This window comes from Cryptotermes secundus, unplaced genomic scaffold (assembly GCF_002891405.2).
Source record: "Cryptotermes secundus unplaced genomic scaffold, Csec_1.0 scaffold181, whole genome shotgun sequence".
Classification (NCBI taxonomy): domain Eukaryota; kingdom Metazoa; phylum Arthropoda; class Insecta; order Blattodea; family Kalotermitidae; genus Cryptotermes; species Cryptotermes secundus.
The window spans coordinates 3,900,121-3,917,925 of NW_019723906.1; the positions used below are offsets into that span (position 1 = coordinate 3,900,121).

At 37.9% G+C, this 17,805-nt stretch overlaps 2 protein-coding genes across 3 annotated transcripts; both read left to right on the plus strand.

Annotated features, from left to right (window-relative positions):
• The first annotated feature begins 736 nt into the window (after positions 1–736).
• On the plus strand, positions 737–4,983 carry LOC111861974 (cell wall protein RBR3-like). The gene is made up of 2 exons (XM_023846966.2): positions 737–830; positions 1,871–4,983. The coding sequence occupies exon 2, from the start codon at positions 1,877–1,879 to the stop codon at positions 3,563–3,565; it is 1,689 nt and encodes a 562-aa protein (XP_023702734.1). The 5' UTR covers positions 737–830; positions 1,871–1,876; the 3' UTR covers positions 3,566–4,983.
• Positions 4,984–7,539: 2,556 nt separating this feature from the next.
• LOC111862057 (transmembrane protein 169) lies at positions 7,540–14,557 on the plus strand. 2 transcript variants are annotated; one of them, XM_023847131.2, is made up of 3 exons: positions 7,540–7,791; positions 11,837–11,940; positions 13,281–14,557. In XM_023847131.2, the coding sequence occupies exons 2-3, from the start codon at positions 11,842–11,844 to the stop codon at positions 14,373–14,375; spliced, it is 1,194 nt and encodes a 397-aa protein (XP_023702899.1). In that variant the 5' UTR covers positions 7,540–7,791; positions 11,837–11,841; the 3' UTR covers positions 14,376–14,557. The 2 variants fall into 2 exon arrangements, with proteins under 2 accessions (XP_023702899.1, XP_023702900.1); XM_023847132.2 differs by having other exon boundaries at positions 13,284–14,557.
• The last annotated feature ends 3,248 nt before the right edge of the window (positions 14,558–17,805 follow it).

The window sequence follows — 17,805 nt, forward strand, 5'->3', positions numbered from 1 at the left end:
ACTACTACTACTACTACTACTACTACTACTACTACTACTACTACTACTACTACTACTACTACTACTACTACTACTACTACTACTACTACTACTACTACTACTACTACTACTACTACTACTACTACTACTACTACTACTACTACTACTACTACTACTACTACTACTACTACTACTACTACTACTACTACTACTACTACTACTACTACTACTACTACTACTACTACTACTACTACTACTACTACTACTACTACTACTACTACTACTACTACTACTACTACTACTACTACTACTACTACTACTACTACTACTACTACTACTACTACTACTACTACTACTACTACTACTACTACTACTACTACTACTACTACTACTACTACTACTACTACTACTACTACTACTACTACTACTACTACTACTACTACTACTACTACTACTACTACTACTACTACTACTACTACTACTACTACTACTACTACTACTACTACTACTACTACTACTACTACTACTACTACTACTACTACTACTACTACTACTACTACTACTACTACTACTACTACTACTACTACTACTACTACTACTACTACTACTACTACTACTACTACTACTACTACTACTACTACTACTACTACTACTACTACTACTACTACTACTACTACTACTACTACTACTACTACTACTACTACTACTACTACTACTACTACTACTACTACTACTACTACTACTACTACTACTACTACTACTACTACTACTACTACTACTACTACTACTACTACTACTACTACTACTACTACTACTACTGTTACTACTACTATATTAGTGTGACTCCAAAGGTAAGATGCTAGTATGTAAGTGTAAATATAAAAGCATTATATATTAATAAAAGCTCTAGTATATCAGAAGGAAAATGAACGCATAAAAGTCAAACACTGGCAATTGTGTCTTTATGCTGTCCTTACATAGAAGTTTTTGTTGTTGGTAGTTATGGTTACAGTTATCAGAGGGCAATGAGAGGTATCTATGCTTCAGTTGGCATTGCAGTTTTGACCTTTGCCAAAAACGAATTTCCATTGCTGATAGGGTGCGTAATCAGTGAAATTTGATTTTGTGGATAAGAGTAGATTAATGGAGGGGTTATGTCTAGAAACTATAGCTAGAAATGGGAATTATTTTGAAGGTTCTGCCCATTTGTTGTATTTGAGATCATTCAGAGTAATGTGTGGCTATGTATTTGTTACAAGGGAAGATTACAACAGGTACAAGGTGGGAATTTCAAAATAGCAGCTATTAATTAAATTTATAAAGTGTTCTGTCAGTGCTTGTTTTGTGTCTGAGGGTTAGATCACTCCACCGTTGACTGTTATAGCTGATTAGGTTGCATTGAAAGAAATGTCTCGCCATTGTTTTGTGTCTTACTTCACAATATCCCTTATGATGCTGTTTGCAGTTAAAAGAGAGAGGTTAAGCATTTTTCATGAAGTTCATTTTTACGAGCAACCTTTTCAAAAAACACCTTGTCTAGATATTAGTACACTATATAGGGTATACTGTTGTTCTGTCACGTTACTGTGATATAAATGTACCCACATAATACTTGTAGCAATATACCAACTAAATGGAAATATTTAAAGGAAAGTGGGTGTCTCATGTCCTTGTTATGCACTGAAAACATTTTTTCAGAGAACTACAAACAAGTTGAGGTTAATTCTAGAACAAAGCATTTGATAAGAAGAAAAACAAAGCTGCTATAAAAATGAGTCAAAAGTGAGTAGTTTTAAGTAGTTAAATTCACACTGATGAAACAGTTCAGTGGATGAGTGTTTATAGAAGTTTGTGTATGGTTAAGTTTTATGGACTTCATTTTTATTTCTAGTTGAACATGAGCACACCAGAGCATCGCCGTGCACGTTCCCTTGACTTGGGAGATTCTGTGGGATGGATGGAAACTTGTCAACAAAGCAGACAACAGTTGTTTGAGAACACAGCCAAGTTTAATCATACCCAGCCACTGCCTCCTCTCCAAAAACCACAAAGAGTACAATCTTTATTTGTCTCTCATAATGCTAACAAGGATGCTGATAGTATACTAATTTCTACTACAAAATGTATCCCTCCAGCTGATGAAATTGATGCTGCTGATACATCATCATCTACCACAAAAAGAACTTCATCTGCTTTTGCAAGTGATAAATTTCATGTTGCAAATGCATCACCTCTCACCAATCAGAATTCTCGTCCTACTACACCAATCAGTAAGCTCATTCAACGATTCACATCTGAAATGCTGAATTATGAAATACCCAGTCCAAAACTTCAGTCCCAGTCATTTGTAAAGGAATCATTAAAATTTAAACCAACTGATGATACTTCATGGACATCCACAGCAGCCTCATCTACAGTTTTCCCATCAGTGTTCCAATCAAATGCAATCATGCATGATGCTGCAAAACTAGCAGCCACTACTGTACCATTTAAAACCCCAAATGTAGTGCAACCAACGAGTTCTGTGCAACAATCAAAGACAGAATGTAATGACATTACATTACGCCGTCCATCTTTCTTCTGGGGGCGTACAAATTCTGCTGAGCCCATGTTACAATGTTCACTAATTACACAAACAGGCATATCTAATAGGACTGTTTCATTACACATGCCACAAACATTCAGGCCACCTGAATGGGCGAAGTTACCAGCGACTGGTGTCGATCAAACAGATGCAGGATCATCATGGATTCAAATCTCATCAAGTACAAATGTGAAAACAGCTGGGTGCTCCTCACAGCCCACTTCTGTTGCTCAGCAGCATCTGACAAGAGCGTCCTCATTCCATTCTTATCCTGTGACAGAGAGAAGCCTGTCCTGTGTATATCCCACTTCATCTGAAAGCACTGGGCAGCCCATTCAACCAAATAAAGCACCAGACATAACATCACCATACAAAACAACTAATTCAAGAATTTTTGTTTCCAAATGGGATAGTCCAAACAAACCTGAGGACAGTAATTCAAATTTCCACAGATGCAGTCAGGTCGTTCGACGTTGCAGCACTAGTTCATTGACATCTTTCCCACGTCAATCAAAAATGCGATCTATACCTGTTAAATCACTTGTGAAAAAGTTCTCAGCGACTAGTGTCGATCAAACAGATGCAGGATCTACGTGGATTCAAATCTCATCAAGTTCAAATGTGAAAACAGCCGGATGCTCCTCACAGCCCACTTCTGTTGCTCAGCAGCATCTGAAAAGAGCGTCCTCATTCCATTCTTATCCTGTGACAGAGAGAAGCCTGTCCTGTGTATATCCCACTTCATCTGAAAGCACTGGGCAGCCCATTCAACCAAATAAAGCACCAGACATAACATCACCATACAAAACAACTAATTCAAGAATTTTTGTTTCCAAATGGGATAGTCCAAACAAACCTGAGGACAGTAATTCAAATTTCCACAGATGCAGTCAGGTCGTTCGACGTTGCAGCACTAGTTCATTGACATCTTTCCCACGTCGATCAAAAATGCCATCTATACCTGTTAAATCACTTGTGAAGAAGTTCTCAGCAAATAACTGACATTGGTTTTGTACTTATTTTTGTAGTGCTGAACATTAGTAAACACAGTTTATATAGTGCCAATATAGCATCTCTCAAACTGTGTTTTAGGCTGCCCTTGGAATGAAACTTCTGGTGAGCTTGTGTTTATAAAATTTCATATGTACTTGTATTGGTAAGGTATTGGATTGATATAGAAGTTGAAATGATCTTGTGCATTTAGCAGGTCTAGGAAACACGATCCTCTTTAATGTAGGAAAACCATGAAAAGTATCAGCTGAACTCAGGAATCTGTAGAATAAGTCAGTGGATGTGAGTATGCTTTGCTCTGCAAGTAAATGTTTAGGAGAAAGCAAGATTTGTTGCACACTCAAGGCTGTTATAGGTAGTTGTGGGCATATATTGCATTCAGCTTATCCACAAGAAAACAATTACCATGACCATAATATAGGAGTCACAGCTTTTATTTGTGCTGATATTTTAGTGCCTGGTGACATGTATAGATATGTCTGGTGTGGCTCCCAAGAAGTAGTCTTAGCAAAACTATAATATTCATCATTCTTAGAACAAAATCTTACAGCTGACAGTATGGGTATGTAAAGGGAAAGAGTCTGTTTCTTCAAAACGAAACACATTGGCAGTGATTGATATACTTGATATACTTAGGCTGACTGTAATAACAAAAGCATTAGTCATGATTGCAGTACATCCAAGTTTGTCTAATGAAACAAATAAGGTCAGTGAAAATAATGCTGTATGGTGGTACTGCGTATCATCTGCTGTGATTCAACTGGCAGTAAGGAAGAGTAATATTAATTTCAGTCTGCCCAGTGTTTTATCTTTCACATATGTTATGTTTACAGATGCTAGGGACTTGTATGATCCTATGTCACGTGAAACAACTTGCTGCATTACAGCAAACAATATATAAAAGTCTCTACATGCATACATTACTGGCTTCTGCATCATATTAGTATTAATGTTAATGATATTTCGTCATATCAATTAGAAATTACTTACAATTTTGAATAATTTATGTAGAATTATGAAAAACTTCTCCTAACATTGGACACTCCTAAAGGTTGCCAGTTGAGGCTGAAATATGTTGGGCTACATAATTTATTAAATAAGGGATACTACCTGATACCTTGCTGGCATTCATTCCAATTCAAATGAGAAAAATCCGAAAATATTTTCCATAGTTAAATTCCTTTTGGGAAAATGTCGCGAGTCCTCTAATGATAATGGACAAGAGATAATGGACAAGAATCTCTGTAATATCAGTAGCACACATGAACAAAATAGATATAGCGGTGATTGTGTAGGATTATCTTCTGGAATAAAATGCTCTCTAATCCTTTGAACAAAGTAGATACGAGTACAGTAGTGAGTGTATAGGATTATCTTCTGGAATAAAATGTTCTCTATTTTTTTTTTTTTTTTTTGTAATTACATTTCATAGATCCAGTTGTTATCCAGTAGGGCTGGATATAAAATTTGTTACATACAAAGTCTTACATAAAAGATCATATGCAATAAATATAAATATACAGTATTAAATATAACATAAAATTTAAGATATAATATATTAAAAAATATATAAGGTAATTAGAGCCTCATGCAAAGAACACTAGTTGTCAGTCCAATTTTCCCGTTTAGAAAAATACATACATGTTAAGTCCATTCTCAGCCTTAACTGACTAGAATTGTCAAGTGTTAAATTAATCAGTACAGCCACTATTAAATCCAACCAAAGGGAGTAACTTACAATATGTTTACTCATACTATTTATTTACCCTCTATCTTTGTAACTCTTGTATGCTCTATAAATTCATCGATAAGAGTAAAATGAATTTTTCAGCAGATATCTTAGTAAAGCCTTCTTAAATTGATTTTTGTCTGTTCTCAAAATTGTGATACTGTTAGGTAATATATTAAATAGCTTGATACCTGAGTAATATACACCTCTCTGATAAGATGATAAACAAGAATCAGGTACATGAAGATGATAATTATTCCTAGTACCAATCGTATATATAGAGTTATTTTTCAAAAACTTATTGTAGTTGTTCACAACATATGTCATAAGTGAAAGCAACTATAGACAGGGAATTGGCAATATTTCAAGCTTTTTAAACAGGTCACGACAAGTGTGGGTTGGGCCCACTCCCATCATTATTATTGTTTTCTTTTGCATAAGAAAAACCTTATGACAATCAGGAGTATTACCCCAGTATATTATTCCATATTTCACTAAAGAGAGATAATATGCATAGTATACAGATTTTCAGCTATTTATGCTTAGTACATACGATAATTTTCGCGTTAAAAATCCAACTGTGCTCAACTTGTGGAGTAACTGATATATATGTGCTTTGCAAGTCAGATGATTATCAAGCTGCAAACCCAAAAAAGTTGTCGATTCAGCTGTTTTCAACATTGTATTAATAAGTGAAGTATTTAGCTGATAATCAGTAGCTACTGTTGGCATAAATTTTAGCATTTTAGTTTTGTCAAGATTTAATGCAAGAAGACTGGCCTGAAACCATCTACTCATGTGACTGCAAACAATATCCAGTTTTATTTTTAGATTGTTGAAATCTTTGGATGTACAAAGGACGTATGCGTCATCTGCAAACATGATGACTTCTGAAGTTTTACTTATTTTGAGGGGAAAATCATTGATGTAAATATTAAATGGCAGAGGTCCTAGTACCGAGCCCTGAGGCACTCCCGAACAGCCTAGGTCCCAGTCGGAGTAATATTTGTTATTAGTACACTTTAGTTCAGCCCTTTATTTTCTATATTGAAAGTATGATTTAAACCGTTGCAAGAAGGAGCCCTGAACTCTATAATATTGGAGTTTCATTAACAGGAGTTTGTGATCAACACATTCGAATGCCTTGGCTATATCACAGAACATGCCAACTGCATATTCTTTTCTGTTCAAAGTAGTAACTATCTTATTAGTTGCTTTATAAATAGCCTCTTCAGTAGACAGTCCCTTTTGGAATCAAAACTGCTGGGGGAGTAATATTTTGTGTGTTATAGAAGGCTGAAAGATCATATTACAAGTTACCATTTCAAATATTTTGGCAAACCCAGTTATTATTGATTCATTCATTCATCAGTAATCTGTCAAGATCACAGGTCCACAGTTTCTTCCAAAAGAGTTCCTCCACTTGAGGAGATCTAAAGCTTTCTCCTTCAAATGAAAATACCCTCTTCTGTCCCCAAGGTCATCCAGCATCTTCTTACGTCTTCTGGTCACTTCTACCCGCCCCTCTATCTTTCCTTCAATAACTTCTTTTAGAAGGCAGTTAGCACGTAAGATATGACCAATCCAATTATTTATATTGGTCTATAATTATGTATAATAGTTTTGTCTCCTCTTTTATGTATCGGATTAATCACTGCATATTTGAGTCTTTCAGGATATACGCCCATTGTTACTGAGTTATTAATTATATATGCCTGTACTAAGAGTTTACTTATTTGTTGTCTACAGAGTTTTATTAATTTCTTAGTTATACCATCATATCCTGAAGATTTTTTGGATTTGAGCTTACTAGTCGCACTAATTATCTCTACAGTGACTAAATTAAAGTTCAAAGCAGGGCAACCATTTGGGCAATAAGTACACAAATATTTCATTTGTAGCAGAAGCTATCTTTCATTGGATTGCAATGGATTACACAGCATGACCATCCTAGAAGACAGAATTCTTGAACGTCAAAACAGTCAAAACTGACCTTTGACGGGCTACACAATGTTATTTCCTAGTAGACAGAACTTGCGGCAGTCAAATTTGTGATCGAAACTGAGAAAAAATGTGCTACGACAAAATATTACCGAAACCGGTCAGCTCAGTAGATAAAATACGTAACTACTATTCCACTACCCATACACACCATCCGTCACTAGCTGTGACTATCACGGATCACATCACTACTGTTGGCTACACTGCTGAAGGGTGTGAACAAATGACTGATTGTTGTCGTGTAGCTTTTGTTTTGATGTGTAGTATGCTGAGCTATGTTGGAGGGGTTTTTACGCTGATGTATTAGATGTAATTATTATTTATAAGGAACAAAATTCAAATTGTAATGGACTTATTAATGTCATTTATATAATTTAATTTGTTACCCGTTTTACGTGAGTTATAACGGGACGTGACACATGGAAGATGAAGAGTTCCAGCGGTAAAAAAAGTGTTGAAGTAAAGAATAGGGTGACGAATAATTAAGGTATGACATTCGAAGTTTTGTTGTGTCATTTCATTTATTTGTTGATTGATGCGTATTTAGGATGAAATGTAGAGGCGTCGACTGAGCAGAACGGCCACTCCCATATCCCAAATTACCGGATTTACCACGACGGTGATAAAATTAGAGCTAAAATCCAGATTTTTTAACACACCACTGAATTTAGTCGTTTCCTAAACTAGTGACCAGACTTGACTTGAACCATTTAATTGCTGTGTGGTATAAAGAGAATGCAGTTTAAAAATGGCAAAAGTGTGGAAAAGGATATAGGGTATCCTTTCTTTGTGATGATGTTTCTGTACCGTTTTTGGCTTGTCAGATTTTCAGTTTATTAAAATGGAGGAAATTAATGGTAAAAATGTTGTTTAAGTCTCAGGGTCTTTTGATGCTCGTTGGTAGTTTTTATATCTTCTAAGCAGGCTAAGAAAGCAATTAGTCTGTTTGTTCTTTAAAATCCTACAGTATCAGGTAATTCATTCACTCTTAGTCAGAGTCAGAGTTACTTTACAACTGAAGTTTACAGTTCATCAGTTCGTCTTGAATTCAAACCCTTTGAGACTCATGATCAGAGTTTTTTTTAACTGAATCCTTGTAGTCATAGTCCTTACATGACATCCTCTCTGACAAGATGATAGGTCTGTAATTTTCAATTGCTGCTGGCCCTCGCAAGCACAGTCATTCTTGGGTCCGAGTCCTGCTGGACTCATGACCATATGTTACTGTCCCAGATTTTAGGCTCCTCCAACCTGGAGGGCGAGGTTCCCATATTTATATCCCCCAGGAACGTGGTGGCCTAGTTATACCTCCAGGCAGTGTGTTCCCATTTCATCGCCTTGCAGGGCTACGGTGTTAGTATTCAAACCCGCCTCCACGTGGGTATAATTCATTCAGTTCACAATCTCAGAACCATTTATTTCAGACATCCAGTCTCTTGTTTTCCAAGTTAAAACCCATCTGTGTATCGTCTTCTAGCTCATAGCTCAGTGTACGAGGGGAAGTCAATAATTATCCGCAATGCAGTTGTATTTGTGTTTCTGTTGGCAGCGCTGTCGTTTTGCGCAGCATCACCATGTGTGGTTTCCTTGTCATTATTTCTGCGCAGGTTTGATGTTGCTAGGTCAGTTCCATCGTCGCTGCCTTGCTGTTAATCATGGCTGCTCCGCTTTCTGTTTGCACCAAAGAAGAGCAACGTTCAGTGATCCGGTTTTTGTGGTCGGAAGGTGTATCAGGGGCCGCAGTCCATCAGACTTTCAGCACAATACGGGAACAGTGTTTTGCCGCAACGGAGTGTCTACGAATGGATTGAAAAATTAAAAACGGTCGCACAAGTGTTACGCATGAGGAAGGAGCTGGACGACCATCCACGGCCACAAATGAGGACAACATTGAGTATGCATGTGACATGGTTCTGTTAGACAGACGAGTGACTATTGATGAAGTGGCAAGTTGTCTGCAAATTAGTCATGGTTCTGCCTATGAATTCATCCACAACAGCCTTGGGTTTCATAAAGTCTGTGCAAGATGGGACCCAAAACAACTCACAGTGTTGCATAAACAGATGCGCTTGGACATCTGCCAACAACATTTGGATCGCTATGGTAACGAATCTTAGACAGAATCATCACTGGTGACGAAACATGGATCCATCATTGCGGGCCGGAGAGTAAACGGCAGAGTATGGAATGGAAACATCCACAATCGCCCAGCAAGAAAAAGTTCAAAAGCCAACCATCCGCAGAAAAACTGATGTTTACAGTTTTTGGGACTCACAAGGCCCGTACTGGAACATTATCAGGAGAGAAGTACAACAGTAAACAGTGCTCGTTACAGTGAGATGCTTACTGACAGGCAGAAGCCTGCAATTCGAAGCAAACGCCGAGGACTACTGTTGAAAGGTGTTGTGTTGTTGCACGACAATGCCCGTCCACATACTGCTGCCCACATTGCTGAAACCTTCCAGAAACTCAAGTTTGATGTAATGGCTCATCTTCTGTATAGTCCTGATTTCGCCCCTTCTGACTACCACTTGTTTGGTCCACTCAAAGGGGCATTAAGGGGCCGTAGATTCACCTCGGACCAAGAAGTGAAGGAAGCGGTGCATGCGTGGCTTGCTGCTCAGCCGAAAACCTTCTTTTCTGAGGGCATCAGGAAGCATGTGCAATGATGGACCAAGTGCGTTGAAAAGCAAGGGGACTATGATGAAAAATGATTTTAATCATTTCTTGCATCCTGTTGTGTGTTTAATTAATAGTAGAGTGAATTTACCGACTACACAGCACGTTTTTTATTATCACTACATGTTTCGACCTCAAGAGGTCATCCTCAGGTGTATGAACACAGCTGTGATGGGTACCTATCACGACAACGATCATAACAGATCCAGCGGCATCAGAGAATGCGGAAGAACAGCGAGACCTCACAAACAAGTGAAAGTGCAACCAATAACATAAGTTGAACTTTAATTCACGAACTTTTAACCAATAATAATAATAATAATAATAATAATNCATTAGAATGATTATTGCCAAAAATTTTTCATTTCTGCTGAAGTGATATCCACCCACTTCAACACCTTATAGGTACTGTCGTACACCTCACGGTGTTGGAGATAGTATCTGTTGGTCCCCTGACACAACATGTCAAAGAAACTATCTCCAAAAAACAGTTCAGCTCCTTCAGACACTTGCGTAGGGTCCGATGGCATTTGTCTCACCCCTGGATCACCAGTAAACTTTCCCAAAGTGGGTGTTTTGTCCACTTTACCCCATGTGGCTGTCCCCGCAATGCTAGCACTCGCAATTTCATCGGAGCACTGTCACTTTCACTTTCTCTTCTGGTCACAATATTTTGGGGGCCCCTGTCACTGCCACTGACACTGCCCTCGCTATCAGAAGACGAAGCAGTTGGCAAGTCAGATAACTCATCGGAGATCAAATCACAGATTTCTTCTTCTCCGAGAGCTTGCGCGGCCTTCATCTGCTTTCGTCTCTGAGCCATGTTGACACTGAGAATATCTTGCCTCACACATAGAAGCTTCGACTTGAACAAAGGGACTTTTCTTTAGAGTGAGAGGGGAATAGAGATGGTCACGTTGCTGACTCAGAAAACAAATATTCCGAAGGTCAGCTACGCAGTACTTTTACAGACACGTGGCCACCAAAGCGAGGAACAGTGTGTTGCAAGATAACGCGTCCTAAAAGCCTAAATCTAGGTGACCGGTCTGCCACGTTTAAAACCCAAATGCCTAGACCTAGGCGTCCGGTCTGCAAAGTGTTAAACTAGTCAAAAAAGAACTAGACACAGTTGTGAGCATAAGTAAAATGAGACTGTAAACTACAAGTGAAAGTGTAACCAGCGACATGAATTGAACTTCGATTCACGAACTTTTAACTCTTAACAATTAAATTAGAATAATAATTTTAACCTGTGTTTTATAAAAGAACTCAATATATTAGTGAGCGTAAATCTCGATAAGATACAAGGTCGAATGAGTGAAAAGTGAATGTGACCACATGTAATTATGCAGCCGTGTTCATACACCTGAGGATGACCTCTTGAGGTTGAAACATGTAGTGATAATAAAAAACGTGTTGTGTAGTCGGTAAATTCACTCTACTATTGAAAAATGATGTTAATGTAAGTTTTCTATTTGTATTGAAATAAAATTTGTAGCTACATTGCGGATAATTATTGACTTACCTATGTAATTATCCTAACAGTATGAAATTACACATGTAATACCTTGTATAATCCTTTTAATCTGTTATAAAGAAATGAAATTAAAGAATATTGTGAACTTATGTTGGGGAATTAATAATATATAGTTTTACAGATCAGTTTTTAAGGGCTGTCCAAATACTGTAGTTATGTCCCACAGATTTCTGCAGGTCAGTGTAACAAGGCATTAAAATAAGGCACATTCCCTGACTTACATGCATAGCAGTCCTATATTATGAATTACACCTTGCTTGTCATGAATAATGTTATGAAATATGTTAATGAATATTTTCATCGATTCCTGTTTAAGGCATAATGGAGGTACAGGAGAAACCAAGTTTTTTTCCTCCAAAAAAGAGAACTTCTGGAAAGCGGTTTGCTTCAAATAGCCACTTTGACCATGTCACAGTTCAGGTTAGATCTGTGTATATGTACTTGTACTCTCTGGGTGCTATTTTATGTTTTGTTTAACATTTAAATATGTTATGAATGTCTGTAGCACATGGTACAAGCCTGTAACTGCATGAACACTAATGAAAATTTTAATGGAATTTTGCCATGATTCAAGGTGTATGGTAATGCAGGGTCCAGAAGCCTTAGATATTGACAGTGACAAAGTTTGGTATTATTTGCCGTTAAAATATGGCAAACATATTCAGGAAACTGGGCATAGATACAGTAATTTTAATGGCATATTTGGTTTTATGAATAGCAATGAAAGGCAGTTACTTAAATATATTAGAAAGAAGTCATATGTGTATATATATATTTGATAAGATATGTACATGACTGAAGCATATGCTTGATCTACTTAGTTCTAGTTGGGCCACGCCATAGCTCAAGTGGTTAGTTGCTGGCTTCCCACCGTGGCAGCCCGGGTTCGATCCCAGGTCTGGTCAAGTGGGATTTGTGGTGGACAATGTGGAGCTGGGGCGGGATTTCTCTGAGTACTTCGGTTTCCCCTGCCAATCTTCACTCCACCAAATTCTCCATCATCATAATCACCCTGGGGCAGGTACAATAGGCCAATCAGTGGCTGCCATGCCGAGTGGACCCAGCCGGACTTCACCCCCCACTAAGCGAACTTAAAAAAAAAAACTTACGTAGTTCTATGTATGAAGCCCTCTATAATGGTCAGCAGCACCAAGCAGCACACACTCACCACAACACTCCCATACAGTATGCAGTACCCCAGCCAGTACTAAGACAAAATTACCTCATACCATAATACAGACAAGTGACTTAGAAGTAAAACAGTATAATAATATGGAAAAGTTATTCCTAGTGTTCTGTAGATAAACTGAATTAAGCTCCCAGAAATGAGTATGCAAGTAGCAAAATGCACTTTTTAGATCTGCATGTTTGAAGCGTATGACCAGGCTTGTGTTGAAGCACCTCTTACCTCATTTTCTTTTAAATCCTTTGACCTTCAGTTTCTGCTATATCACAAATTAAACACTGATTATCTGCAGTTTTCCCAAACTAGTGTTTATTTCTACATGTAACCACCCTTCTGCATTGCTTTCATTTCTGTGTTTTGTTAAGATTAATCTGAATTCATGCATGTAAAATCTGGATCTGTGATATAACATGCAAGTTTGTCAGAGTTTTGGAATGAATCATAGCATAAAATTTGATTCTGAGCTGGAGTAACAAGTTACTATAGTGGTAAATAATTTAAAGCAACAGTTTATGGAAGTTTTAGTGTGTACTATTATTTATCTCAATTATTTTCTGTTTTATGTTTTTACAAGAAGACCAAGACACAGAGTCTGACAGAAAACTGTTTGTCTTCCAAAACAAACAATATTAATGACAGTAGAACAATGGATGTTTGTGTGACTACGGAGAAAATTGCACCAGAGGAATATGGAAGCTGTGGAGAGACAGATGTTCTTAGTACTCCAATCGGCTGTGACTTAAATGGTAAGGAGCTATCAGAATCCTCACCTGTGATTGAAAATGGACATGTGGCAGGTATTCTTAGTTCATCATCAGCAATGGCACTGCATCAGCCAGAGCAAGGAAGCACAAACACCAGTGTAAGTCACAGTGAGCAGAGCCTTAATATGGACCTCTTTCATGATACAGTGGAAACTAAGAAGGCAAAAGCCAAGAAGAAAGTGAATATTTGCACTGATCGTGAAGATGGTGAGGAAGAAGATACTTCAAGTAATATTGAAACAGTGGCACTTAGACGAGGTTCAGAAACCTCTGATTCAGTGGCTGATCACTCTGGAGTGAGTGGAAGTACTGATGGCTGTCTCACCATGACAGGAACCATTAAACGTGGGAAGAAAGCAGGCCAAAGTGTGGATGTGCGGCTGAATATGTCTCGTGAAGAACTGGAGGTGCTGGAAGCTGTTCTTGCTGCCAAACGCCGTAATTCAGCTTCACCTAGTTCTTGGCTCACTTGTGGTCCAAAGAATGGGCCACATGTAATGATCTGGACAGCATTGTGTTTCCCATTTGCAGTTGTGATATCTGGAGTCTACTCCTTCTATATGGGGACAATCACATGGTACAATGTTTTTACATATTATACTGAAGAAAAGCCCATTTTGTGCAGAATCCTAGTTTCCCCATTCCTTATTCTTCTTTATCCCTTTCTTATTATAATCTTCACTATAGGTCTTGGTCTTTATGCTGGAATAGTGCAGATGTCTTGGTATTTAGACAGTTGGTACAAAGAGATTACTGATTTAGAGAAGGGATTTTATGGTTGGTTATGTGCCACACTGAAACATGAAGATTGTTCCCCATATGAAGTAGTTGTACTGACAGAGATTCAGAGTTCAGTGGAAGGAGGTCGACCAGTGAGATCATCTTCTGAGGATTCCACTACATAATAACTGACTTTCTTTTGCACATTATGCAATATGGAATGATAGATTTTTTAATGTCTACAATTCATATTGCACATGCATACACATAAAGAGCTTCATTTGTGTTTCCATAAGTGATGTATGTCTTACATGTATGTAAAGAACTTATCAGTATACATGTCATCTTTCACCTTCCTTTTTTGTAATTCCAATGAGTTCATTGAATTTTTTCAATTTACCAAATCCTTCTGGCCACACACTGGCCCTGGGGTTGACTCAACCTCTAACAGAAATGAATACCATGAATCTTCCTGGGGGGTTAAAGTGGTGGAACGTGAAGCTCTGGGACCCATTCAGCCTCCTGTCCAGTGGGTACCAGGGACTCTTTCCCCAGGGGTAAAGTGGTGGGGCATGAAGCTGATAACTCACCATCACCTAGTGCCAAAGTCAAGAATGGTGGAGCTATACCACCATTTCCTCATATATCCTCATGGCATGGTGTGTAATTAATAAAGCACAGAGACAACTTTACACTTTTACCTTTAACCCATTCATTGGTAAATAATTTACAGCTTGCTCCTTCAAGGATATCTATTAGAATTAAGTTCTAATTATGTGTGTGTGTGTGTCCTATAATTGAAGGGAAGTCGGTGTTATTCATTGTTTCCTTTTTAAGAAATCCATATTGATTATTTAAATATTTTAAACATTCATGCTGCCTTTCATACACAATATTCTTACCTCAACAATGCAGCTACTGCTAGTCGTCATAGGTGCATTGTTGATGGAATTATGTATGAAAGATATATTAATGCAACAAGATGCTTAAATACAATATATTCATACTGCCAATAATTAAACAACTACTATGCACCACCTCTCAAGGTAACTTGTTATGTATATCATGGCATGTTATTTAAATGTGTATTCATATTCACAACATTCCAGACATTTTTAGCTGTGTGTGTAATTGTACATTATAGTGTTTTGTCACAGATATACTGCCACTTGTCTAAATACTATAGGAGCTTGTCAGATACATCTTTAACAAGTATATTATTCTTCTGACTAGTAATAATAATAGAAGTTTTGACATGTATAGCTGTACAGTTAATACATTAACAGTATTAGTGTCATTCCACATATTCTGAGATAGTTTAAGTAAAAAGTACACAGGCATTTCAGAAACTGTATTTACAAGTTTGTTTGCTTATTAAAATAATAATGCTTCATACAGTATAAAATGTTGGGAAGGTAGAATGAATTAAGAGGTCCTCTAAGGAATGTAATATAACATACTGTAAAATTGCAAAATTATGATCCTGGGGCCTGTACAGACAAAAGTAGAATGGAAGGAATGGTATGTCCATTCTAATTATGTTTTTGGCAGAAAGTTAAATTGACCCACTGTGTTCCGATAACGAGCCCGACTCTCTGACCTTTTTCAGCTTTTGACCATTTAAGTACAGGTGATTCCAAGGCCCATATGCTCTTAGACTTTTAAAGCAGTACACTAGTGTTGATTGTTCCAAATTGTTATACAGCCATTATAACAAAATTTTGATATAAATCTTTACCAGCAGTAGTTCATGTTTCATTCAGTGCTGTGGAACACAATTGTACTGTTACTGATGGCCTATTTTAATATACTGTACAATATCAGCATTTTCCATAAGGGAATGATAAATAGTACAAAGACCATAATACCACCTTTTGCATATATAATGGAGACACTGTTTAGATTGGGGGAGTGAAGCAGTTTATTTCAGTAGTTATTCTTGTCTTCCCTTCATTTTATATTGAAGTAATTTTTATGTTGTTAAGAACAGATCATCTTTCTCTACACATTAAGTAATCTTTCTTCAGAGGACTAAAATGTCAAACCTGTAATATACATATGCCAGTTAGAGTTTTGTATTCATAAATTTACCATCAATCAGATCACATGAGAACACACTGACTTGGAAATCAGAACACAGCTATGAAGAGTATGGTCTTCTGGATTGGAACTACGCGGAGCATTCCGTATATTACATTACATTATTTATTATACTGCAATTGGGTTTTAGCCCGGTGGCAGTAGTACACAATAGGACACAACAGACAAGTAACACACATTACACTAAGTGACAACACGTTCAAACAAAACACAATACACAAAACACAACAATAAGGACATCCTACCACAGTGAATACAAACCAAATACGATTAACAGCTACAACAATTACAGAGAAATACAAACAACTGCAACAAATACAACAACAAGGACATCCTACCACAATGAATACAAACCAAATACGATTAACAACTACAACAATTACAGAGAAATACAAACAACTGCAACAAATACAACAACAATTACAATGCCTCCTATTTTTTTAATGAAAACTACAACAGATACAGAAAGCATAATAATGCAGTTAAATAGAGCAAGATTTCAGCTACTTACAGTTATTTTTCCACATAATCACCACCATTTGTTATACACTCTTGCCAGTGATGAACAAGAGCCTGTATGCCGTGTCTGTAAAAGTTTGCGCCAGCAGAGGCTAGCCACTCTCTTTCTTACAGCTGCAATAACAGCATCGTTGTCTGGAAAATGTTGCCCATGTAGTCCATGTTTCATAGGCCCAAAGAGATGGAAGTCTGAAGGTGCTAAATCAGGGCTATAAGTAGGATGTGGTAGGACAGTCCAGCCAAATTTTGCAATGTGCGTGGTGGTCGCCAAACTGGTATGGGGTCTAGCGTTATCGTGTTGCAAGCAAAAGGTTGTCTGCTTCTCTGGCCTGACTTGGGAAATGTGGGCTTTCAGCTTAGTCAGTGTCGTCTTGTAGCGTTCAGAATTGACAGTCTCACCAGGCTCCAGGAAATCCAACAAAATCACGCCCCACCTATCCCAAAAGACCATGCACATCACTTTCCCTGCCGATGGCTGTGTCTTGAGCATCTTTTTTCATGGGGAATCCGGATGTTGCCACTTCATGGACTTTCTTTTGGATTCCGGCTCCTAGTGGTGACACCACGTCTCATCTCCGGTGATGATGCTTTCCAGAAACTTGTCACCTTCAGCCTCAAACTGGTGCAACAGGTCCTGACAGGCTTCCATTCAGTGAGTTTTGTGGTCCTGTGTAAGCATCTGTGGGACCCACCTGGAACAAACTTTGCGATAATCCAGCATCCCCAATATCGTTTCCAGTGCATTACAGCCGATATTAAGCCGTGCACACAGTTCCCTGGTTGTTATCTGCCAATCTGTATGGATGAGGCGCTGTTCATTGTGAGGAGTGGCAGCTGAGCAGGGACACCCAGAGCGTGGCTTGTTGTGCACTTCACTTTCACCACTGTTGAAACGCACTACCCACCGCCTCACTGTGCTGACATCCACTGTATCGTCTCCATACACCTTTAGCAAGCGTCGATGGGTGTAATTTGTTTGGCAGTGAGAAATTCAAT

Bases quoted from the DNA above. Each gene is read 5' to 3' on its own strand.
- LOC111861974 (XM_023846966.2), top strand. From the start codon at position 1,877: ATGAGCACACCAGAGCATCGCCGTGCACGTTCCCTTGACTTGGGAGAT.
- LOC111862057 (XM_023847131.2), top strand. From the start codon at position 11,842: ATGGAGGTACAGGAGAAACCAAGTTTTTTTCCTCCAAAAAAGAGAACT. The intron at 11,941-13,280 runs GTTAGATCTGTG...TGTTTTTACAAG, and splicing joins TTGACCATGTCACAGTTCAG to AAGACCAAGACACAGAGTCT.